This window comes from Sinohyriopsis cumingii, chromosome 3, assembly GCF_028554795.1.
Source record: "Sinohyriopsis cumingii isolate HCF-2022 chromosome 3, ASM2855479v2, whole genome shotgun sequence".
Classification (NCBI taxonomy): domain Eukaryota; kingdom Metazoa; phylum Mollusca; class Bivalvia; order Unionida; family Unionidae; genus Sinohyriopsis; species Sinohyriopsis cumingii.
In genome coordinates, this window is record NC_142963.1 from 26,161,533 (window position 1) to 26,188,696 (window position 27,164).

General features: G+C 34.3%; 1 protein-coding gene across 2 annotated transcripts in view; it reads right to left on the bottom strand.

Annotated features, from left to right (window-relative positions):
• Nucleotides 1–9,898: 9,898 nt before the first annotated feature.
• The window catches only part of LOC149802580 (uncharacterized), a 139,416-nt gene continuing 122,150 nt past the window's right edge, over nt 9,899–27,164 (bottom strand). The window contains exons 27-32 of one of the 2 annotated variants that reach the window (XR_016420062.1): nt 26,678–26,894; nt 24,794–24,945; nt 18,963–19,043; nt 17,293–17,466; nt 12,077–16,878; nt 9,899–11,928 (exon numbers count right to left, since the gene is read on the bottom strand). Coding sequence is in view for 1 of the 2 variants with exons in the window: in XM_089951852.1 (XP_089807978.1) it covers nt 16,837–16,878; nt 17,293–17,466; nt 18,963–19,043; nt 24,794–24,945; nt 26,678–26,894 (666 nt within the window). In the remaining variant the exon portion in view is untranslated. Of the gene's footprint in view, nt 16,879–17,292; nt 17,467–18,962; nt 19,044–24,793; nt 24,946–26,677; nt 26,895–27,164 lie in introns of both variants that reach the window. The other variant, XM_089951852.1, reaches the window with a different exon arrangement.

Genomic DNA, 27,164 nt, shown 5'->3' on the forward strand with positions numbered 1-27,164 from the left:
TCCTTAACTTGTCCTACAAAGATACAAAGCTTTGTGCATCCTGATATCATGACGTAGATGATGAATCCCCATACACCACCTATTCATCACCATCTGCCTCGGTCAAGCCTTCTTTATTCTGAATAACAAAAATTGACTGCTGGCCAGTCTTGTCCGAGGCTGTGTGTCAGTCATTAATGGCATCTGACATGAATTTCACCAGTTGAACTGAAGTCATAGTGGTAATCCAGTCTCTCCCACACAGTTCATAGTGGTAATCCAGTCTTAAAAAGTTCATAGCATAATCCAGTCTCTCCCACACAATTCATAGTGTAATCCAGTCTCTCCCATACAGTTCATAGTGTAATCCAGTCTCACAAAGTTCATAGTGTAATCCAGTCTCACAAAGTTCATCGTGTAATCCAGTCTCACCCATACATTTCATAGTGTAATCCAGTCTTGCTCACACAGTTCATAGCGTAATCCAGTCTCTCCTACACAGTTCATAGTGTTATCCAGTCTCTCCCACAAAGTTCATAGTGTAATCCAGTCTCTCCCACACAGTTCACAGTGCAATTATACACTTAGGTCAATGGTATGAGATTGCAATAATGACATCATTCTGAGCTGCCTTGCCAGTGTTGATATTCAAAATGCAGATGGTTTTGATTGTTAGACACCTAGACTGTTAAAACTGTATGCATATGTTAATTCATCTTGTAATAACCTTCATTTATTTGCTGGAAAATATTTCAGCATCAAGTAAAAATATGTCATTGATCAATCTTCAATGAAATAAATCATAAGAGAATGTTATGCTGATGGATTGGCATTGGTATTGTATATACTAGTTTATAAGTCCTGTTCATCTGCAAATGACATATACAGTGATTGGCCATTGCATAATGTGCCAGCAGAGCAGGGTCAGTGTCAACAAACTGTACATATCCAGATATGCTGGCACATTATGTAACAGCAGGCATGGGTCTGTTCAATTTGCAGTTGGATTCAACTTAAAAGCAAGCATAAATGGTGTCTCATTTTAGGGGATTCATCAGTTATGCCATGCATTATAATGTACAGTGGCATCCACTTTTAACAAGCTGCAAGAGATCAATAAAGTTTATTAATTAAGACTAAATTTTATGCATAGAACATTAATTGGGCTTGGAATGCGCTTAAATTCACATATTAGGAATGGGTTTCACTGCATAATAAAATGGTGGATCTTGTAGCTTCAGGTACTGTATATGCTTGCTTGTAAGACAAGTCCAACTGAAAAACTGCACAGACCCAGATCTGCCATCTCATAATGTGCCAGCAGATTTGGGTCTGTGCAGTTTGTTAGGAGTAATCAGTAGAACAAATAACATAGACTGGGATCTGAAGGCACACTATGCAATGACAGATAAGGATCTATGTTGTTTGCTGTTTTACTGAACTTATAAGCAAGTATTTATGGTAGTTCAAACATATTAGAGATACGGCTGTTGTAAATATATATCTCTTGAAATATTTTTTGTATGTGTATAGGCTTGTGCAGATAGCAAAGCAAACCATTTGATGCCTGTCATAGGATATTTATATTTTTCTTTCAATATTCAAACGATTTACCCCAAAAATGTAGAAACTTCTTATACATTTTAAAAGTTCTTTACCCAGCAAAGTCACAGGATATTTCATCTCTGTTTTCAGAGTCCAGATTTTGTGGCATCAGCAATATTCAAGATCAACCTGCACTGAATTGATTTTTGTATATGACATAGTAACAAAATGTTTTGTTAATAAATGCTGGAATTTTATGTATATTTTCTGTACTAGTAGAATTTTCATGATTTCTGAGACCATGTTGAAAATTAAAAAACCACCAAATTTTTTCATGCATAAATCTGTAGTCATTGGGGTTGACCAATTTTTTTTAATTTTTCAAACTTGTCCATTCATTAAGTAATGAGACAGAAAGCTAATTTATTGTAGTGTTATATGTGAGGTAATTGTTATGGTTCGTAACTTGTACAGAATATTGATAGTCAGGATGGTGTTTACAAGATTGCTGTGATATTATGGTGATGGCTTTTTGATGGACAGCTTGTCCAAATTGTATAAAAATGAGTATAGACTTGTCATCAGAAGGGCATCAGTAGGCAGGCAGTAAAGGAATATTCTTTACACCAAAGTTTAACTTGTACTAAATATTCAAGCATTTATACATAGTCTTACTGTTAGCAGCTATTAATCCTAGAAAATGTATTTTTTTTTTAAATTTTAACCATTTTATACTGATATATTCATGCAAAATTTAAATGATGCCAGGAAACTTTAGGTGTAGGTAGTCATTTTCTAGTTGGGAGTTATACTAGATTTTGGTGAGCAGACAGAATTGGTGTGAATAGAAGACAAGGGCAATCGATTAAAAAAAAAAATCCCCACATTTTCTTTAATTATGTCACTAGCACTGTATTTTGTTTTTTACGGTTCTAAATATCTCTGATAATATTTTTAGCTTTTTTAAATTCCAGAAATAGACTTTATATTAGCGGTATAAAGTATGACTGTTGTATCATTTCTTTTTTAAGCCAGCGTTTCCAGTTGGACCATTGTTGGTATTGATCATTTTTGTCTCCTATTGTCAACTCTTTCAAAATTAGGGTTTTTAAATTATCAGCCTGTTGCTTTAAATATATCTCTATCACACATAAAGTACAGCATATTGTGGAATATTTCTCCATCTTTCGTTTACCAATTTGGTTTATGTACAATAAATTAATTTCTTCAACATGTACAGTTACCAGACTTTGTGGATGACTTGCACTTAGGGTAAGGAAGCACCCTGTTTTGGCTCAAAAACTCAAAGGTCAAGGTTACTGTGACTGAAACAAGGCTAATGGTTTGCTTACCATAATTCAGGTTCAGTATCTACATTTATCAAACTCTGTGGACAGTCTTCACATGCAGTACAGAACCCTATCAGTTTTAGGGTATAAAGGTCAAGGTCACTGGCTGAAAGAAGAAAATGTTCTACACAATGAAAAAGGCAAGTAATTTTTTGATAAAAAGCTCAGAGGTCAAGGTTACAGAGACTGAAAGAATAAAATAATGATTCCCCCCCCTCCCCAAGTTAGTTTTACATGACTTATCTCGAACTTTGTGGCTGGCTTGCACTTCAGGTAAGGATGAATGTTTTTGATTTTGGGTTCAAAATTTCAAAGGTGAAGGTCACTGACTGAAAGAAGCAAAAATGGTTTATGCAGAATAACATTATTTCTATATTGCATACTTGGACCAGGTTGGAGTCCCAAGTGCAAAAGTCAAGGCAACTTGGACTGAAAGGAGAAAAATGGTTTCCACACAAAAATGTCAGTTATGAACATAGAAGACTCTTAAAATGGGGTGGTTGTGTATAATGTGGCATTCACTATACTCTTGTTAAACGGTTTATGCATTTTGTTTGTTCCTGTTGATTTTTTTTTAACGTTGCTTGTTGAAACTTGACAAAATCTTCTGAATAGCAGTTGATTGCTAATTGCTAATTAACTGGTTAAATCAGAAACTACTTTTTTGGTTTTTCTTTTTTGTAGAGTTAGGATTGCACATTGCTGAAACTGTTTTTGAAAATTGAGGACTATCAATATTGCAACTAAGAGGTAAAAATCATGAATAATATTGTTAATGTTCCAAATTATGTTGTGTGGTTTGCTGTTTTTTGTTTTTTTTAAATTCCCCACCATAATAATAGTAGAGGCATATAGTGTTATTCTTCTCCATCTGTCCTTCCATCACACTTTGGACATGGTTTATGTTTTGGTCATTTCAGGCACTACAGTGTGGCATCATGTCCATCCATCACACCATGGATAAGGTTTGTGTTTTGGTCATTTTAGTACTGCCATGTGGTATCCTGTCCATCTATCACACCTTGGTTGAGGTTTGTGTTTGGATCATTTTCGGCAATGCAGTGTGGCACCATGTCTATCAGTCACACCATGGTTAAGGTTTTTGTGTTTAGGTCACTTAGTGCACTGCAGTGTGGCATCATGTCCATCCATCACATCTTGGTTAAAATTTGTGGTTAGTTTTTTTCAGGCACAGCAGTGTGGCACCATATCCATCCATCAAACCTTGATTAAGGTTTGTGTTTAGGTCCTTTTTGGGCACTGCAGTGTGGCAGCATGTCTATCAGTCAAACCTTAGTTAAGATTTGTTTAGGTCATTTTGGGCACTGCATTGGGACATCTATATTTCATGAACACATATCTAGTTTGTTTTTGCTTTAATTGGCTGAAATTGAACTCTTCATGCCATATGTTCAGATTTGGTACAAAGTATTCTTAAATGGAAAAAACACACTTTAAAAGATTCCATTTAGTAGCATGTAAGCAGGTAATAAGCAAACACATATTGCATAAACATGTACATTTTAGATAAATGAAAAACTGACAGTATATTTATTATGTTATTTGGATATACAGATTTTGGCATTTTTAGAAAGATTTAGTTTCCTTCATTTGATTAGTTTGATAGTATCTGAATTCAGATTAAGTGATTCAAAGAATTTTGAGGAAATCTGTTCTTGTAGAGATTCATCAATTGTGGCACTTAACCTTTTGACACAATATGTTCACTTAATTTTGGTTCTCCGCAATGTCTTTGTTAGTAGCTGGCAATTATATTTGATGTTTACATCTGCTCCACTAATTGATCAAAGTATTGTGAATACTGATGGCATCAAGGTTTGAAGTGATTTTAATTTACATTCAATGGATGGAAGAATGTAATTACAGAGATGTTGCCGGTCCTTTATCATACAAAATACTACTCCAAACACAAATAATTTGCTTAATTTTTTTATAGTGTGTTATGAGAGAATTTATGTTAACATTTGAAACATTATTTTAAGAATTTTTATAGTGATTTCCTTTTTAAAGCATTTGCTACAACTGTTTTATGTCTTGTCACCAGTGAAATGATATCAAAGGGAGATAACTGTCATCAGGTCCAATCATGTCATTAAATTTGACTTGTGATAAGATTTACTCAAAAGGCCAGTGGATTGATACTTTGTTACTGATTTTAGTAAAATCATCGAGTCTGTTGCTATTATTAGTACTTGCAACTATAGTTTCTAAAAGAGAATGGACATTATGCCAATGGCACGGAGGGATCACAATCCCTCCAAACACTAAAAATTCTGCATAGATTCAAGTGACAGCTGGTGCAGACCCTCAGAACATGTTTTACTTGGATATAGAAGCATTCCAGACTGAGTAATCTGAATATCTTGTAATGCCTCTTTGTACATTTTGACGATCTTACACAAGTACACATTTAAGAATTTTTTTTTATAATTAGTCAAATTATTTATATCTTTGCAAGACTTGGCCAGCAAAAGATTGAGATTATTCACCAAATTTAATTTATGCAATAAATCTTTAAAGTGGTGAAATTAGTACATTTAAATGCACGGACAATATTCTTTCACCTGTCATGATAACATAATTTCATTTGTGACATTACAAGCTTTTATACACAAGTGATATGGAAATATTATCATACAAATTTATGAACATATATAACACAGTAGTCATGTGGTAAAAACTGGTAATATTTTTCTTTCTTAAAGTGTGAGTTTTAAGTTCAATTTATTTTATGTGGAGTATGAACTTTTGATGATTGGAATATAAATGGCTACCTATTTCAGCATCATTTGATGTTTACTTCCAATGGAAACTTAACCTCTAATTCCAAAGTCACAATGCAATGACTGGTTCTCTTTCTTACAATGGAAACTTAACCTCTAATTCCAAAGTCAAGATGCAATGACTGGTTCTCTTTCTACATTGCTGCTATATCCAGACTATGTTACTTAAATACCTAAATGGGCTTCCTTCTCAGCTATGGACTAGAGACAATTTCTGGGCATCATTTTCTAAATCTTAAAGTATTCCAACCAGACATCTTTCATGCACATTGATTAAAGTAATTAGGGTTGTACATGTATTTTTATGACCATCATTTTGTCATTGAGACCATGTCAGAATTTATTTTTAACGATTCTTTTACTACACAATCTCTATGTTGATAAATCCATCCATACACACCACAGTAGCATCCCCTTATGCTTTCCCTTACATTTAAGCCTCCGTTTCTTGATATGAAAACTTAAATACCAATAATGTATCTGAATGTGTAAAGTCATGGACTTTAAAATATTAATGATTTTATTAAAATGTTAATCTGTATGGCCTCAGTTATTCATAGATGAAAGATATCAATTATTATATGTATATTTTTTTTCTGTGATAACATTTTGTGCCTTTTACAATTGGTACTGTCACATATTAATCATTTGTTTACAAAATATTGTTATATTTTACTAATTGTGTTTGTCTGGTTTTGGTATTTAACATCATGAATGATTCAGTTACAACTGATAATGTGTAAAAGTACAAAATTGACTTTTGTATAAAATGAAGCCAGTATAACCACAATGGCTGACCGGCCAAGACATTGGACTTGTGACCAGAAGTATTTTCCATCATCATACCAACCTGGATCTGTTAATGTGGTGTGTCCTAGGGCAAGGCATTTTTCTTTACTTGCCTTGGCATAATATTCAGGCACCCAAAAACCATAATATGTACCCAAATGTGAACAGCATTGACACAGATCTGTCATTGCATAATGTGCCAGCAGATCATAGTCTGCTCTGTTCCACTTATGACCTCAGTGTAGACTCTGATCTGTTGATGCATTATCATTTGTAATTGGTCTATACTGTTTCTTATGACTTAAGTGAAAAGTGTAGGCCCTGATCTGTTGATGCATTATCATTTGTAATTGGTCTATACTGTTTCTTATGACTTAAGTGAAAAGTGTAGGCCCTGATCTGTTGATGCATTATCATTTGTAATTGGTCTATACTGTTTCTTATGACTCAAGTGAAAAGTGTAGGCCCTGATCTGTTGATGCATTATCATTTGTAATTGGTCTATACTGTTTCTTATGACTTAAGTGAAAAGTGTAGGCCCTGATCTGTTGATGCATTATCATTTGTAATTGGTCTATACTGTTTCTTATGACTTAAGTGAAAAGTGTAGGCCCTGATCTGTTGATGCATTATCATTTGTAATTGGTCTATACTGTTTCTTATGACTCAAGTGAAAAGTGTAGGCCCTGATCTGTTGATGCATTATCATTTGTAATTGTTCTGTACTGTTTCTTATGACTTCAGGTTAAAAGTGCAGACCCTGATCTGCTGTCATAATATCCTGTATGTAGTTTTTGCAAATTTCTCTACATTCACGAATTTTCCAGCAGTGTTATATGTAAGCAATGTCAGTCAATGTTGTTACACTTGTTAATGATAAATCTATAAACATTTTTCTGTGTCTCGTCTGGAACACCAAAACCAGAGAATTCTGATGAAGTTGGGATGTGCGTATATCCTCCCTTTTAAATTTATCTTCACATCTTAGGATTGTGTTTCATACTTGTCTGTGATGATACCAATAATATACACGTGTTTCATATTGTCTGTGATGATACCAATAATATACATGTGTTTCATACTTGTCTGTGATCATACCAATAACATACATATGGACTAGTTTTTTTTTTTAAAAAGAAGAATTTGTCTTTGATTTTATTTGCATTATTGGAATTTTCCTTTTTCTTTTTCCTATAAAGCTTTTGCTTGAAAGCTGTTGTTGATTTGTGATTTTTCTTTTGTTCTGCTATTCTGTTATGGCAATTCCTTACAATGAGTGAACAAAGGAGCAAATGATGCGATCTAGTGATTTTGAATGAATGTTACGACAAATTAGATGTATTTTAACTGCCTTAAAACAAACAAATTGACAATGACATACAAGCAGACAGATTCACAAATACTTAGGGGTAAACATGTTCATATGTAGATAGATGATAGAAGATGGATGTGTGTGTGCATGTATATATGTCACTAGAAGCCACTCATAGGAAAAGACAAAACTGGCTAATGCACACAGGTAACCACTGTGCTCCAGTTCACCTTTTAATATTGGCTTTTGAACAGATACCATGCATGGAATATCATTATGATTGTATTATTATTACATCATCAAAATTGTTTTGTATGTACTGGACCCCAAAAAATAATAATTACGGGTATATGTTGTTTTGTCCCAATTTGTGTTCCACACAAGATTACCATGTCCTGCTCACTTTGATCCATCCTATGAATGCAATCACCACCTTAAAAATATACACCAATCTTAGTTTGTTCACACTATAAAAAAATATTTGGAAAAAAACTGCCTTGCTTTTGAATGAGACATAATGACACCTTTGACATATGCTGTCAACACAACTGGAGTTGTGAGGTAGGAAATGTCTGCACATCAATTCACACAATATTCCTTTATCAAAACAGTGTCTTCTTCATGAAGCAAAAATTCAGTTTGCCTAAACTGAACGGTCCATGTAAATATGCTCTTGTAACTGCTTAAGGCAGGGAGAAATCATTGTTTGGTTAGGAAACCTGGCTGCTGACTTCAAAAGGCAGGTGATGACTACACACAGGACATTTATACTGAAAATTTGTCAGTGGGAAATTAAAGTGACCATTGTGAACAGGTGACCACTGAGTTAAATTACTTTTAGGGCAGGCTTGACTATATAACTAGTGCACAACGGGATCCAAAAATATAAACGCACTATAAGTGAGGGTGTGAGTTATCGAGGGACCTCCATAATGATATGAAATGATGCCATTCTCGCTGGACATTGAGAAAACCGCAAGGGGGAGAGCAAACGGGTCTGTTTAATGGCTGAATACTCATTTTAAAATTGAATTTGGAATAATAGTCAATAAAGTGCTTTTTCTAACAAAGTTATTCATTTTTTTTGTAAAAATGACCTTTAGTTTCAAGATGCCCAATCGCTGAGAGATCGTTAACATTATTAAAACTGGTTTCAGCAACCGTCTCCCATACATGAAAACACTATTACATCACTGCTTTATGTTGTTGTTGACTAGTCTGGTTCCCTGATCTGTATGCTCCTCACTTTGCTCTCTACTATAGTGGAATGCAACACAAGGAGCATACTAATTAGGAAACCAGACTACTGATTCAAATTCACATACAAACAAGATTCCTTTTTTTTTTTAAAACAAAAAAGAACACTTTGGTCGTGAAACAGCCGTCATCGTCAGAAGTCAATTTTTAAAATTTTTCTATTAGTAAAATATTGATGCAATGATTTCATTCCAAGTAACAGTGATACTTCTTATCAGTGTGGAAATCTCCGAGTGCCAATTCAGTAATAACAAATTACCTAAAAACATCTAAAACTAGCTTCTCATTAATAAAACGTATCTGTGAAACAGAATATATATAAAGTATTCATTTCGCTTGGTTGTCTTGCTATCTTTGATGACAGTTGTGACTGAGTATGCTAATTTAAAGTAGTTTCATTATATTACATTCACCCCCCAAAAGTTGTTTGTGTGTGTGTGTGTGATTTAGATTTTTAATGTAGCTTTAACAATTTATAGTGATGTCTAGCACTGGGGCATCATGCCAGACATGTAGCATGATGTCCCACCCAGTCATATTATCCTGACACCAGGCCAACCAGTCCTAACACTAACCTCTTAATGCTGAGCTCCAAGCGGGCAGCTGTTAGTACCATTTTTATAAGTCTTTGGTATGACTTGGCCAAGGTTCGGACCCGTGACCTCCCACTTTTGAGGCTGACACTCTAACCACTAGGCCACCGAAGCGGTACCCAAAAGAGTTGTAACAGTGATTGATTGAAATGAGTTGACCTGTCACTCAACTGGGGCCACTAGCTCTTAGGCAGGTTTAATTGCACACCTTTTAACTTTTCATTTATTCCACCACCTTCATTTGATATAAAAGACTAATTAACATGGGAATACTAATACAAGAATGTCAGCGTTTAATTTAGCTCAATAATACAACAAATACTTGCACAAATCAGGTATCAAAACATCGTCAGCACTTGATTAGGTTCTCAAAGAAATGCTCAAAGAAACCTGTTACAGTAGATTGACATATTTTCATGTTTGAATACAACAAGACACATTGTATTTATGATCATTACACTTAAACCAAACTAAAACATACAATTCACTTGATATATACAAAAAATATTTAATTGGTATTTATTTTTATAGCGCTGCCTCAAGTAGGCATCAGTGACATTTTCATTGATCGAAAATTTGGTGCATACTGTTATTTACCAAGAATCTTATGGTACCAAGAATGTTGTTTGGAATTTTTTAACCAAAATACATTGCTTCTTAGTAAAAGTTGATAATTTCAGTGTTGATTCAAATTTCCAGGTCATATCAACTGTTTTTTTATGATAAAATGAGTGATATATCAAGGTTTAATTTACCAATTTTGATAGCTATTTTTATCATGTTCAATAAATAGGAGCCATATTATTGGTACTTTCTAGTAAAATGGGATCCACAAGTGACCCTGCATTATAAGCAGGTTCACGAGTTATCAGGGTACAAGTTATTGAGGGAGTGGTATATATGTATATACATATATATATATATATATGAAAGAAGGTGGGTAATAAGACCTCTTTTGAATGATGACAAATGACAAACTCTGCCAAGATCCCATCAGTATCAAGCTGCATATCAAATTTTAATGAAATCCAATCGTAATTGTGGGACTCGTTTTGTTAAAACACAAGTGGCTCTTACAATCAAATTCTATAACTCACCTAAATGACAACACAGAATACTTACAACTGAACTCAGACAAGGTCTCATCACTATCAGTTTGCATATTGAATTTGGTCAAAATCCAATAACAGAATTATGAATATGGCAATCAAATGATGGATGGATGGACAAGCCTAATTGTATATCTGCATCCCTCCCTTTTTAAAAATGTATAGGGAGAACATGAAATGAAACTGTCAGATCACCTGCACATATTTATTCTGAAATAAGTGTTGCGTATTTATTGTAACTCCAGATAATTAGTACCAAGTGATGATGATACATCAAGTGGTTGATGTAGTCTAGAGTCTTTTTATCTTCGATATGGTGACAATCTTCTCATGATTTATGCTCATATTCAGTTTAATGGCAGGATAATTGTTGTTGTTGTTATGGTTTAATGCCATTTTTCAGTACACAATAGGCTATACATGGCAGCCAGTATCAATGGTGGAGGAAGAACCCAGGAAAACCCCCTCGAGAAGAACCACCAACTCATGAGAAGCTACTGGCAAGGTTTCTCAAATACCCACATTGGCCAAATCCTAGACTCGAACCCAAGCAGACAGAGAGATGGCAGGATAATTGTTGTTGCTGTTGTAGGGTTAAACGCCATTTTTCAGCATAAGATAGGCTATGCATGGCAGCCAGAATTAATGGTGGAGGAAGAACCCGGGAAAACCCCGAAAAGAACCACGTACCCACAAGAAGCTACTGGCAATCTTTCTCACATACCCACATTGGCTGAATCCTAGAATCGAACCCATGCAGAGATGAGATGGCAGTGATCCGTAATGGAGAGTGCTTTAGATGACTTGGCCACTCTGGACCCTGATGGCATGATAAAAACTCACCTGAATATCAAGGTACACACAGTGGTTGCAGTGCAAGAAGTAGACCATTGTGATTTAGTTTGGTATCATACTGTATTTACACATCAGGATGTATGCATACTAATCATAACACTACTAACAATTGTTCAAAAACCTACCCTAACAGAGTATTCGTCATGATGTATGCATACATTGGGATCATAGCACTAGTGTTCACAAACCTACCTAAACAGAGTATTTATCATGGTGTATGCATACATTGGGATCATAGCACTACCAGCAAGTGTTCAAAAACCTACCCTTACAGAGTATTTGTCATGATGCATGCATACATTGGGATCATAGCACTACCAGCAAGTGTTCACAAACCTACCTAAACAGAGTATTTATCATGGTGTATGCATACACTGGGATCATAACACTACTAGCAAGTGTTCAAAAACCTACCTAAACAGAGTATTTATCATGGTGTATGCATACACTGGGATCATAACACTACTAGCAAGTGTTCAAAAACCTACCTAAACAGAGTATTCATCATGATCGTTGGAGCATTCAAAGTACATCACTCGGATCTAATTTTGGTATAGTTGGGTATTATTCTTAAAGATGTGTGCACTACTCTATTTTGATGACAACGATTAGCCATGTCCAAGAAACTGGCCAAGCCTAAAATGTGTACACGATCAATGGAGTGCATCATTCATGTCATCATGACCTATAGTTGTGGTGGTGGTGGCATAGTACTCTTCAGGAAGTAAGCACATATTAAGTTTAATCATAGCAGAAGTAGTAGAATTCAAGAAAATGAGCCAACATAAAATGTAAAAGAGTGAAACCTATTTTTTGGAAGGAGAATGCTTGACAATGCTTACTTAATTACAACTCATTAGAAGAACATCGTTACATTTAAATTCAGTCATCGCATGCTAAATAAGACATTAACCACATCTTTTGGCTTGTTTTGCAAATAATAATGCAAAACAGGTGTCATCTTGATCTTTGTATTTGTACCCTATTCAGTCAATACGTTATTACTGGAATGGAACTGCATGCACTTCCAGGAATTTAACTTTGGGGAGCATCTCATGTTAGATTGAGGCTAAGGTTAGCATAATTCAATAAATGGAATGGACACAGTCTGGGGGGATACCATCCAGGGGCAAAACAACTTGGATAGGTCAATAAGTGGACACCATCCAGAGGCAAAACAATTTGCAACTGCAAGAAAAACAACACATTAACTGGCATCATTACGAAACTGCCGAGTGAGCTGGGACTGGTGAAACAAAGGTTTGGGGCTTGGCATATCACCTCAGCATGATGGGGTATTCCTAGCCATTGACAGGAACTTGCATCATTATGAAGCTCTGTGAGACCTGGTACTGGTGAAATAAAAGTTTGGGGGTTGGGGTATTCCTAGTCATTGACAGGAACTGTTAGAGACAGAAAAGAATTGTTGGGAATCATCCAGAAAAAAACATCAGCCAAATAAATGAAAATATGGGGTTCAGCAGGATTTAAACAACTGTGACAAAATGGATATTTTTTTTACATCTGATACATTTGGAGAAAGGTTTCAAAAGAACATTTTAGATTGGTAGGCCAATGGGACAATGGTGCCCACCATTAAGCCCTTGTAACTTACTGTGGCAAGGAAATAAACCAAGGTTTGTTCGGACCCAGAGTTGTTTTTCAAGTATTTTTCAAAGGGCAATAGTTTTCAAGCAGCATTTTGTATGACTTAAACTTAGATTTTATCATATAGTATTTTATCACTGCAAAAATATTTACAAAAGCAGAAGGAAATACATGTAATTAATTAGCATCCCACTTCAGCAAAGGGATGATACTCTATTTGACAACTATGCCAAGTGTCATTTAATCCACCTAATTCTATCCCATGCTGTCAACAATAACAGGTAAATCATAAAGTTAGCTCTCATTTATATAGCACGTATGAGCTAAAAAAGGGGAGTCAACAAATTCTTTGGTAAATAATTTTTACTGAAAAAAGTATTTAACATTACAACATTTCCAATATCAGATCGTGGAGCTTAGGTTAATCACTCAATGACTTCATTGTATAATACAAGTTTTCTATTTTTGAAAATGAAGGATATTTACTTAACACATGGGAACAAACACAAACCTCTTTTCTTGATTTCACTTTTATATTCAGCTTTTGCTTAAAGGACACCTTTCCATCAGGAAACAAACTGTGGTCCATAAAATGTTCTTGATAAACAGGTTTCAGTGTGTTAAGAAATCTATCAATCGAGTAAAACTGCAATAATTAAAAAAATAAAGAAACAAACAATGTACAGATAATCTGCTAGGTGTCAAAGCAGTTTGTCCCATAAGGAAATGTGGATACTATCGAAGACAAAAATAAATTTCAACCTGGATGTCAGATAAGGAAATGTGGATACTACTAACAAAATAAATTTAAAACTTACTGGAATGATGACTTGGAAAAAAGTGTGTGTGTGTTTGTGTGTTTGTTTCTGCACAACTGCTTTAATTTGGGAGCTTGTCCCAACACTTGTAAGTTAATAGATGTTTCCTAAAGTGGGCTGCATTTAAAATCACACCTGAATCAGTGATGTAAAAGTTACATTATCTGGATGAGTGAATTAGCATTCTAACTTTTTCTCCCAGATTATTCATTTTAATTCATTCCAAACATTTCTATTAGTCCATTGTACAAAACATATTTTAAGTACACACATTTTGTGTAATTTGTGAGGATGAAACAATTCATCACAACTAAAATGTGAAATGAAAGAGATTACACACACATATAAACATATCCTCATGTCATCCATTATATATCTAGCCCTACTTTGGTGGTCGACTAAGATCAGCTGTGATATGCTTGAAACCTTACTAATGATAACTACTAATGCCCTTTTCAGACCTATATTTGCCAAGAATGTAAGTAATTTATTCATGATCTTTCAAGACAATAAAAAATTTACATCTTTTTCCAAACAAGGACAGTTTACTAAAAGCTAACATTAATCAGAAACAGTATCTCTAGAGGATAATCACACTGTATTTACCCATATGTAAGAAAAAAGTGTTTTGTAAATTATCATTCAAACTAGACTGATCTATATAAAAAAATCAGATGGGTAAAGTGAAGATAATCAACTTGATTACAATGATTGCGACAATTATCAGCTTGAACAATGACTACAGATATTTAAACTGTAACATTTAGCATTATCCTCTGAATCAAAAGATGATTTCTCAAGTTTTAATATAAACAGCATGGTCAATGTTTGACACAATCACTAAGGCATTAAGACATCTGAAAACTACTAATTATTTTAAACTAGCTTGCTGAGAAATCTTAAACAGACCTAAAATTACCGAAACAGATCTCATGTATAATATCGCTGTTACAGTAAAAGATGATATGCACTAATCAGGCAGGCCAATCAATTGTGATCAATACACTATTTCTTTCTCACACATATCACGCACCTAACAGACACAAAAGATAAATCCAAGCTTCAATTTCACCAACATAAGTCTCAAGTCTAGACATCAACAAATTTTATTGGCCAAGTTTTAGTCAGACAATTTTCAGCCAATCAGATCACTGGATTCTACACTTAAATTTTAAGCCTAAACTTGAGTTCTATTTGTCAAATTCAGGCCAGATTTATACTGAAGACATAGGAAGAACAGAACTGTAGATCCTGATCTAATGGAACATAATATAATGGCAGATCACAGTCCATGCTGTTCTCAGCTTGTGTGCATTATATGCAAGTAAAACAAAGTATTATTTACATATAGTAAAGTTTCTGCCCTTGGACAATCAAATGTTCTTGACCATGAAATTTCAAAGGATAAAGTTAGTCAAAGCCAAATTGCAATTAATAGGATAGTGAAGAAAGGATAAAATAAAACTGATGATTATTCTGTCCAGCATCCGTTTAAACATTATACAGAATTTATACAAGTAAATGGAAGAAAATGAATGGAAATCTTAAGTGTACATACAAATTTCAACCCTCTTAATCAAATATTTGAAGATAATTAATATATATGCTTTTTATTAAAGGTAAACAATTAAGTAAGAAAGTGATAAAAACAACCGATTTAAGTTCAAGTATAAAAACTGAAAAAAGTGACAGCAGTTTCTTAAAACTGGTTCAGAATTATTTATATTTACAACCAAGCCAATTTGTACACATATCCAACAAAAATAACATTCCTTTTCTCTGTTAGTTCATATACCATATATACATACATACAGTTGAGATCAAATGCAAACAACATAGACCCCAACCTGCATATCCTGGTTGAAATTGACCAATGAGCAAGTACATATGGTATAGAAACATGTCTATTACCTTTACTTGCAACCTGTTGGGGAACAAGAATCATTATATACTAACTAACATTAATACAATATATAATCAGCTATAAAATATATAATCAACTATAGAATATAATAAATAATCAATTATATAATTTCATACTGATAGTCTGGTGAATTTTTAAAAAAAAATGTAAACTATATGTGGAGTTAATTGCAGTGAGAAAAAGTTGAATCTGATGAATTTTGCCATAATTTATTTTTAATTTCAAACTTTATCTTTGACAAATGAATAACCTGGCTAAGCAACAAGAATCCCACTCAAGAAATGCAAAATTTTAATCACTTTGAAAATGAAAAGAAACTGAGAAAAAATCAGAATTAAAATAAAATAAAATGCCACCCTTATAATTATACATACTGTTTCTAAGTGTCAGAGTTTTGAGAGTTTCAAAAACATAGCATAAATGACATTCGTTTATTCTTGAAATTATAACTAAGCAAAAGACAAATGGTACCAGAGCGATTTTCCATAATTAGCCATAGCTACATTTACAAAACACAGATATAACTGAAAGTTAAAAAGGGTAAAGTTACAACAAAATAGCTAAGAATACAGTATTTTTAATTAAAAAAGGAAAACTCTTAATGAGCTGGCTTATGATTTGACAGATTCTGTTTCATTCTGTTTCATTCTGATGCTCTACTGATTATGTCAACTGCTGTTGAAACTATAAACCTCTGGTATTGTGTATACTGTACTATCTTGTACAAAATCACAATGTTTTCATTTGGTAGATGCATCAAAATAAAAATAAAAAAATGTAACACAAGATTATCTATCTCAGTATAACACAATGATGATCTGCTTAACAAAGTCCGAATCTCTTCTCAAAATTTCTATTGCTGATAATGTGTCAAATATTTGTGGTGAATGGGCTCTAGTTGAACTTCCACACATGCTTCTGGCAGTGTTCTACAGCCTGCAAAAGAAAAATTGATAAGGTCCAATTCCAATCATGTAGCCGAGCCAGTGCATTAAACAACCAATCAATCTTAAAATGTCTAGTAACACTGTCATGTTTTTAAACCAGACAATGTAATTTAACACCTGTAAATTACAATATTGTACTACAATAGAATTCTTGTAGAATTATATATTTATAACAGGGATTGATTCAAAGGCAGTAATTTATAACATTCTAGTACCATTAAATATTCGTAAATGAGAATGACCTTAGTTAATTCCATATAATTCATTTAATCAACTGTAAATTAGACTATTCCAGTGGCATTTAATTTTGGTTAGTTATGTTAAATCAGCATTTCTGAAGAGAAACCTGCCAAAATATTATACTGCCATATAGCTGGCTGCAGACATTTAAACTCCACCTTACCTGGCACTTAACGGCATTCTCCTTACTGGCACACCAGTATGATGGGCCATAAGTACATTCCTTCCTGCCCAGCAGCTGCTGTCTGGGCTTAAAGAACAGTTTATTGGCCTCCTGCCCTTTAGAATCTGGCAGGTTGAAGTTCTTCTTACTAGAGGCTGAGCAGAGACCAATCTCCTAAGAAAACAAGGCAGGAAAAACTATTAATGAATATATAAATGTTTGATGTACCATGCTCAAAAGAAATCATATTCAGAATTAATAAAATGTAATAATTATACAGAGGTCTAAGATTTAAATTGTCTGTGCATGAGTCCTGATATGATAATATTTGAAGTTCCCTGAATATATCCTTTCACTCAAATACACCTGTAATGGCTTCTCTCTGGCACGTAGTCATACTTTTGATGTTAAAATAACAAAGTATCTGTATCCTTTTGAAGTTAATTGGCTTCACTAATTTCGCCCAATGTACAATGCACTGCTGTTACATCCTATTGGTTAGTTGGCATTACATACTAACTGAGGTAACTCATGAAATTCAATAAATCTCACAAGGGCAAAGCAATGAAATATCTGATCGATCTGCCATGGTGTAGATAGGGTTAACACATTGGGACCTTGGCTAGCAAAGATGTAGAAAAGTGAAAAGTCCTTTAAGAAACAATGTCATCAAATTTGGTAAATTCTGTTGATTGGTTTTAAAAGTAATTTAAAGGATTTTCTATTTTTAGTAATGGTAGCCATATTTCACAGTGAGTCTGAATTATTTGCAAAAATTTGATAGCAATCTCCACTAGAATTCTTTCTGTCAAATTTGGTCAAAATATGTTGCGCAGTTTATTGGAAGAAATCGTGTAAAGGTTTGCCTATTTTTCGGGCAACAGTAAGCATATTTGTCATAGTTATGCAAAATTTTGATTAAATTTGAATGATTTTCATGCCATTTTGATTTCTGTAAAATTCTGTCAAACTCTGCTGTTACAGCATTGTAAGCTGTTTGAAGCTTTTTTGATTTATAGTAATGGCAGTCATACTGCATGATGGATCTGCATCCAGTGAACAAATATGAAAGGCCTTGATGCCAGGTTGTTTTCTGTCAAATCTTTTGCAAATTAGTCTAGTGATTGTTTAGAAGCTGTAAAAAGAAAAGATGAACAATGCATGATGAATGAAAGACCATAAGATTACTTGGTCTTAAGCAATGAATAATGCATAATGAATGAGTGTGTGTGTGTGTGATTTAGATTTTTAATGTAGCTTTAACAATTTTTCAGTCATATCGCTACAATGTCTGCAGTGTGACAGTTTATAGTGATGTCTAGCACTGGGGTATCATGTCGCAGACATGTAGCATGATGTCCCACCCAGTCACATTATCCTGACACCAAGCCGACCAGTCCTAACATTAACCTCTTAATGCTGACCGACAAGCAAGGCAGCTGTTAGTACCATTTTTGTAAGTCTCTGGTATGACTTGGCCAGGGTTCAAACCCGCGACCTCCCGCATCTGAGGTGGGCGCTCTAACCACTAGGCCACCAGAGCGGTCATGATGAATGAAGGACCTTACCATAAGATTACTGGATCTTACAGACTGGTGAGCTTATAACTGTCATACAGTTTAGTGCGTGCAAATGTTATAAAAATGACTCCCATCCTGCAGACTGCTCACCTTGCAGACAGTAGTTGGGTCCAGTTCAAGAGCCAGGAGTTCAGCAATTGCAGGAGCATATTCCTTGACGATATCCTGACACTGAGAAGAAAGTACATTCAATTATTAGTAAGTATATCAATGACACAAATAATGTCAGTATTGCTTACACCCTGTCAAACAAACTGAAATGTACCAATGCTGTCATTATTGCTTGTACCCTGTAAATGCAATTAAAATGTACCATATTGTCATTATTGCTTGTACCCTGAAAATACAAGTGAAATGTACCTGCATATCATGGAAAAATAGTTCAACAGCATAGACTCAGATTACAATTGTTGCAAATTATTATTACAACTGTGACACCTGGAAACCTCTAACCTGTACTCATGAAGTCAAAATGGATGAGCAATGCTTGTTTAATAGGTCTGCTAAAAAGTTAGTTTCATTTTAGCTAGATCTGCAACTATTAAATCACCAAACTAAACATTTTCATGGTACCCAGCTCTAGTTTATGGGTTTAATTCTGTTTTTCAACACATAACAGAACACAGGAAAAGCCCAGGAAGAACGACCAACCCACAGGAAGCTACTGGCAAGATTTTTCATTTACTCATATTGACCAAGCCCAAGATTCAAACCCAAACAGACAGGTGAGATGGCAGTGATCTGTAAAGGTGAGTACCTTAGACTACTCAGTCATCACATGCCCCCCACCCCAACTAGATTTTCAGCAATATTAAAGCACCTGCAATTAAGATCAGATTGGCGCTATTTACATGTAATGGCTGAATCAATCATGATGCAAGGTATCTCATTAACATGCACAGATCTCACATACTATAGACCCTGTTTATAACAATGATAATATAAACTTACGGTGAAGCAAAATCCAATTGGAATTTGGTCTCCTGAGCACTAACAAGCTCAGCCAATCAGATACAAGATTAAAAATTAGTATGTTCTTTAATAAAACTCGTCTAGCATCCTGATAATGCAAGATTATTTAAAAAGTCTGATTGATTAGGCTCTAATCAGAAATAGAATTAATTGTTTACAAGGTCAGTCAATCAAATCCAAGGTCATATCATTATTATGCATGAATTTCACTTGTATCATACTCAACCAAGATCTTCATGATGTACGCCACTTTATCAAGTTTGATCAAATTCCTATGAAAAAATCCATCCAAGCCAAAAATGTTGATAATGGATGCTGGACAAGTAATGATGGACAAAAAACCATTCCATAAGTACTTCTGGTCCCGAACACTGAGAACTTTTTGAGTACAAAATGAAAGCTAAAGCTTACGATGCCAGTATCTGGTATGACATGTGTGAACCTCTAGATCAATGAAATTAGGTGGTCTAACACAGGGACTGGAATTTAGAAAACCTGAAAGTTCTTGGAGTCAAAATTTTTCATTTAAAGTAATACACTGTCCAAGTTTTAGGACTTTGAATTAAAGCTCAAGTTTCCTGCTTATTAAGTTAAAATGAATATCACGTCAGGTTTTCAACCAGTGAAGCTAATCATTCATAACCAACACATTAATCATATATGCATAATATTTACACCTCATTTTTTTTAAATAAGTAGATTGAAGAGAAAGAGAACTCTTCTACTTCATAACACTGTTGGAACATGACTCTTAATACTGCTATTATAACTGCACAATATAATAATTCTTAGACTCCTCAAAGAGCAAAAAGACCATAAGTCCATACCTAACAAGGCTTTACACAATGATACACCATTTCACCAAATATCTGCATGGAGTTGGATTCTTTTGACATATTAAAACCATGATTACTCTTCTCAGCTACCATTATACTTTTGGGCCTTGCAGGTATACCTAATTCATCATGATTGTCTGGGTCACTACCAAATAACTCCAGGACAGGCACACCTGGATCAGTGGTGGAGCCTAGGGTTCACAGTTGGTACATACAAACAGCCAAATGGGAAGATAAGGTATTTTGAGGTAATCATAGCACAGCATCCAGCAATGGCCATTTATGTTTATTTACTGAATAAAGATGCAATAAAACATACATGTGAATTTAGTAACATCATGATGCATACATGTGAAGTTAGTCATATCATGAAACATACATGTGTATTTGGTTATATCATGACCCATACATGTGTATTTAGTTACATCATGAAATGTACATGTGTATATAGTTACATCATGAAATGTACATGTGTATATAGTTACATCATGAAATGTACCTGTGTATTAGTTACGACATGAACCGTACATGTGTATTTGGTTATGTCATGAAATGTACCTGTGTATATAGTTACATCATGAAATGTACATGTGTATATAGTTACATCATGAAATGTACATGTGTATATAGTTACATCATGAAATGTACCTGTGTATATAGTTACATCATGAAATGTACATGTGTATATAGTTACATCCTGAAATGTACATGTGTATTTAGTTACATCATGAAATGTACATGTGTATTTAGTTACATCATGAAATGTACCTGTGTATTAGTTATGACATGAACCGTACATGTGTATTTGGTTATGTCATGAAACATACATGTTTATTTGGTTGTCATGAAACATACATATCTATTTGGTTATGTCATGAAACATACATATATGTGTATTTAGTTATGAACACTATTTTTACAAAAGTCTAATGGTTTAAACAAGGGGCATGATGTTTCTGATGTAGATGGGTGTGGTGGTCATGGATTGCAAGAAACCAAAGAAAGTAGAAGAAATCAGACTTTACTGTACATAGCTGCCAACCCCAGAGTACAAAAATAATGACTGCCTATGGCAAAAACACTGATTTTCAGGGACAAATGCTGATTTTTAAAATTTTAATGCATATTTAACTATTTACAACATCTACAACCATCAGTAAAAGAGGGCAGTACCTAATTTTATTATTTAAAGTCAAAGATGCATATTTTACACCCTTGCACCTTCTGAACAAGCACCCTGTTCTCTTAAGTGCCCATTTAGAAGGTGCACTCACACTGAGACATAGGAGCCTTTTCAAAACCTTTTTCTTCCATCATTATTGATTCCAATGTACCACCTTTCATTGATGATCTGAAGTCTGTGTGATTTTCTTACTGAACTGTTTTCATTCTAGCACATGAGTAATCCTTTGCAATTTAACTGCTGGAAAATAAATAACCAGCAACACTAGTAACTGAAAAGGTTCATTTCTAAAAGAAATTTAAAAAGCTGAATTTCGATCAAAAATTACATCAAGGTACTCTCTAGTATTTATATACATCGAAAGTTGTTATGATGAAGCAGCAAGCTGATGTTTATTAGCTTTTTCATGCTCTTGTATGTCATGGGCACCTACATGCCCAATAGCAAAATCACATTACATAATTTGCAAAACATAGAGTTTTCTCCTTCACTAGATGATTTCACAACTCTAAACAAGATGTCACAATTGTTCTTCCAGTTGTTTTCTTGTCTTTCCTGGAGAAAATTCTAAATATTCTGCTTTCCTTTTTGACATGATTAGAAGCTGAATATCACGAAGATGAGATACTGTGATAGTGGCAACTGTTTGTGCAATCCAGTACTGTGGTTAAAGACATGGTAGCCTCGATTTTGAATAAACCAACTGTATTTTAGAACTCTATTCCTAAATACATGCAATACATTTCTATTAGAATGAAACTGAGTGCCCGTTCTAAACAGAAAATTGCAAGAATTTTTTAATTTTTTTTTAAATATGAAAAAACATTTTTAGCCAGAAAACAGACACCCATATTCAGGTCCAAAATGGGACAAATACAGGAAAAATGGGACACTTGGCAGCTATGTTTAAACATTCAAGAGACAGGATTTCATCCTTAGGCTAAGGAGATGCAAAGTAATACATGTACATGCCTGACTGACATTTATCTTGCATTTTCTGTATAAACTGCAGCTTTAGTCTTCAAGCATTAATTACAAGGAAAAGCTCTTCAAGTTCTACTGGCATGGTCATGGGAATCAGACATAAACATGAAAATTCTGAACTTTCATTAATCAATTTGAAAAAAGTACTGAAGACCACCCAAGTAGTGATAAATGGGATGTAGGGATATTGGAAAAGTTCAAAATATACAAGTTCCACTAATATAATAAGAAAAGCAGTACAAGTGCAGTATGTGTTCATGATAAATTAACCAATGAAGAACTGCTATCATTATATTTAAACTTTTCAAACTAAATGAAGGAGAGACTGCCAAAGCAGGCAAAACCAGAGTGTTATCAATTGCATGGCTCACCTCTATTTTTAGGGCATTCCATTTAAACTTACATGCTACCCAGTGAAGGCAGTGTTTTAAAAATATGTGCCAGGGTACTTTGATTTTGGAGTTAATATTAAAATGATAAGAAAATTATAAATTGCATCTATCACTGAGTACCACACATTAAAAGTGCCTTCCATGGGTCCCATGTATGTATTATTAGAACAGCCGTAACTAGTCTTCATTAGCCATTGTAAATTTAATGTGTGTAACAGTCACCTGCTTTTTACATTCAGCAACCAGGTGTTTCCGAACCAAACAATGATTCTCCCTGCTCATTAGTAATTTCCCATATTCGGAGCATAAATATCTTCAGAATTTGACATTTTCAGCAACATCACACTGCCTTCATCAATGATCAATGTTGGTCACATGATATGAGGCAGTGTGATATTGCTGAAAATGTAGAATTCTGAAAATATTTATACTCTGAGTATGGAAAATTATTAATGATCATGAATTATCCAAAGCAAGGAAGCAACCTTTTTTGTTAATGGTTCACCCTGCCATAAACTGTCACTGGAGTACACCTAGCAGTGACTGCTCACTCTAAATGTCTGCTTCATGAGGAAGTCATTATTCAGAAAAAGAAATAGCATGTAAATCAATGTGCAAACCTTTCTCATCTCACTTACAATGTAACTTTCAGGTGTCAATATGACAAATTCTTAAGCAAGGCAAGGCAGAAATTATCATTAGGGTATGGGTCAACCCATTTGTTTAATTGTGGGAATAGTGACAGGTATAGTTCCACATCTTCATCATTAGCCTGTGAATTTGTTTCTGACATGTGAACAGCTGTTTCCATGCCTAATTTATACAAGCTGGATATTTGGTGCATGGTATTTGTTCAAAACCCAATTTTGAAATGTTAAAATGTGTACATAGGCCACCTGAGTACAGACGAGCTTTGCCTTTCCTATGTGTGGCCACTATTGATAGGTTTGACTGTACAATGCATAGTCATTACATGGAAAGTTTACCACTGAATAAACATTTATTCCTACTTCAAACTCCATTCTGAGCAGTACAGGAATTATGTACATTAAACATGGATGAATCAATGTTATCAAATTCACAAATACTTAACACATGTTAGTTAAGTCATAAACAGTTACCTCTGATTTTAAGGATGTGGTAGTGACAGAGGTGTATCCAATTATTAAGTGTCATGACTGAACAAATCAGCACCCAATAAATGTCCTTTAACACAGAATTTCAAAAAGTCAATTAAGCATGAAATATAGGTCATGGAGACAGCTTTTTGCAAAAAGGCTGTAAAACTTGACAAGAGACTTGATAAGTTTGATGATTCTAGATAGCACAATACGCATATAACATGCCAAAACCTTGCGTTCACAAGCTAAATACAAACACTTTAAGTTGGTAAAAGATGATATATAGGTCATGATGACCCTCTTAGCTGTAATGGTTTAAAAGTAACAAAGATGCAAATTATCAATTTCATGAGGTGAGCCAAAGCCAATAACAACACCTCCATTGTACTTTAATTCATATTGAACGCTCAAATTTAAAAGATAATGGATTTACCTGTAGCGTGTACTGAGATGGGAGAAGGGCACAGACTTTCTCAAGAAGATGTATGGCTGCTTCGACTGTACTGTTTTCTTTTAGCTGATCGTCTACAAAGGTAACAACAGCTGTACATGCCTCACATTCCACATCTCCTGCTTTTGGACTCGCTGCAAACAGATTTAATATTTCAGTACCTGCCTTCAAGGTGTGTGCAGTACTTGCTATATATGACATGTTTTACTGCATAACTTTTATATATCCAGGTGTTCTGATGTGCCATTCAGTCCTATCCAAGTATTCTCATCTCCAACAAGAATATAGTTGCAAAGGCAATCTATATTCTACACCAGCTGAATAGAGTTTAAGCTGCTTATCATGCTTGTGATTTAAGGTGAAGAGTGAAAAGCCAGATCCAAGTTTTTGTTCTAGCAATTAATTCATTTGATTTTTTACAATCTATACAATTCATCCTGTATTTGTACAATCTAAACAATTCATCCTGTATTTATCTGTAAAATCAATACAAATCATCCTGTATTTGTACAATCTATACAATTCATTCTGTATTCGTTTGTACAATATTTTTCACACCCAAATGTTAAGCATTAAGCTTGCAATAGTTAATTTCAGCTTTAAATGTCAACTTTATTACAGTAACTAGCAGTGTGAAGTTTAACTGTCAACTAGTATGATAAAATTATACACAAAACATTGTAGGACTACATGTACCACAAAGGCTGCTCTTTATTCTTAAGTGGGTCAATTTTACAAGTTATCTTTCTGAGCTCTTATGTGCAATAATTGGCTGTATGTGTGTAATAACAAACAAATACTGCATATGTGCAATAATTGGCTGTATGTGTGTAATAACAAACAAATACAGCATATGCTCGCTTATAAGCGTCCAACTGCAAAAATGACAGACCCACATCTGCCATCACATTATACATTGTGGGCTAACAAATCAAGGTCTGTGCATTTTGTTAAGAGTAATCAGAAGAACAAACAACGTAGGCCCTGATCTACAGGCACATTATGTTACGGCAGATCCGGATCTAAGTTATTTGCAGCTGGACTTATAGGCAAGTATATATGGTAAACAAATCATTCTAATATATTATAAAAATATTACTATAACATCATAATGACAATATCTCCCATGGTTCCTACCAACTAGATTTAATGAATGATGTCATGATGTTGACATAACATTTAACTAAGTCATCTTAAGTTGCTGGTAAAAATGAATTATTTGGCTCAAAATGACATTATGATAGGAACAATTTACTTCACTTCATTCTGAATCTTATTCATTCATCTATCAGTCAGGTTAATCAACAGGAATCATGGTATTAATGATAGGGAGAATGGGAACCAGTCTAGAAATGCATGAACATAAAATAGAGTATATACAGGTCTCGATGCTAAGGCAGGTCAATAATGAGAGCAAGATTTTAGTACAAAGAATCTTTTGCGAGCTTAAATTAGTTGCAAATGAAACAAATAGAGACAATGTGTTATTGATGGAATTTCTGTCCTTTTTAGAGACATGAGTTTGGAAACTCTGAAATCTGCACCCAACTCTTTGGGGTAGAATTGAAAACATAAGTTTCAAACATGTGTAGATTCAGGAACTGCCATGGTTTATATGGTTTTCTCTACTCAGAAGCTGGCATCATAGATATGCCTACACTGATAAATATTTATCTGATCACGTTCATTCAGAAATTTAAAGTTACTGAATTTTTAATATCATGATGTTTCTATAGGATTACTAAGAGAGCTGGAGAGAGTCATCCCAAGTCCAGTATGAAGTATTTGAGAGTCATCCCAAGTCCAAGGATTTGCATCTCAGTATCAAAATTAGCTTGTGTTTCTGCATCAAAGACACAAAATTACCTTTCCCTTCTTTTAAGATATGGACTGCAGCTGTTAAAGGTGCCAAAACTTTAGAATTACACAGCTTGAGAGATGTGCAAACTTTTGATGGGTCCAATTCTTGGATTAGCAGAGAAATAACAGCTGGTCCATAGTCCTGAACAAAACCACCACATTCCTGGGAGATGGTAGAGGGAAGGAATGTGCATACTTTTTCCAGGGCATTTTCAATTTCTTGCTGTAATGAGAGTAGAAAATAACATAAAAATGTAATGTTTATGACACAGGATGGAAAAATTAGGATCTGGACAATTTCATAAAAATCTTCATTGAATGCAAATGTAAAAACAGGATCTATCTCAAAGCTGAAAATTACAAGAGGAGTTTCACCCTTCCTTTAAAAAAAATGGGGAGAGCCATCATCTGAATATAGTGGAATTAATTGAAGAAATAAAGGTACAGGTTGAAAATATGATCTCATTTTTAAACACTGATTGCATCATGTAAT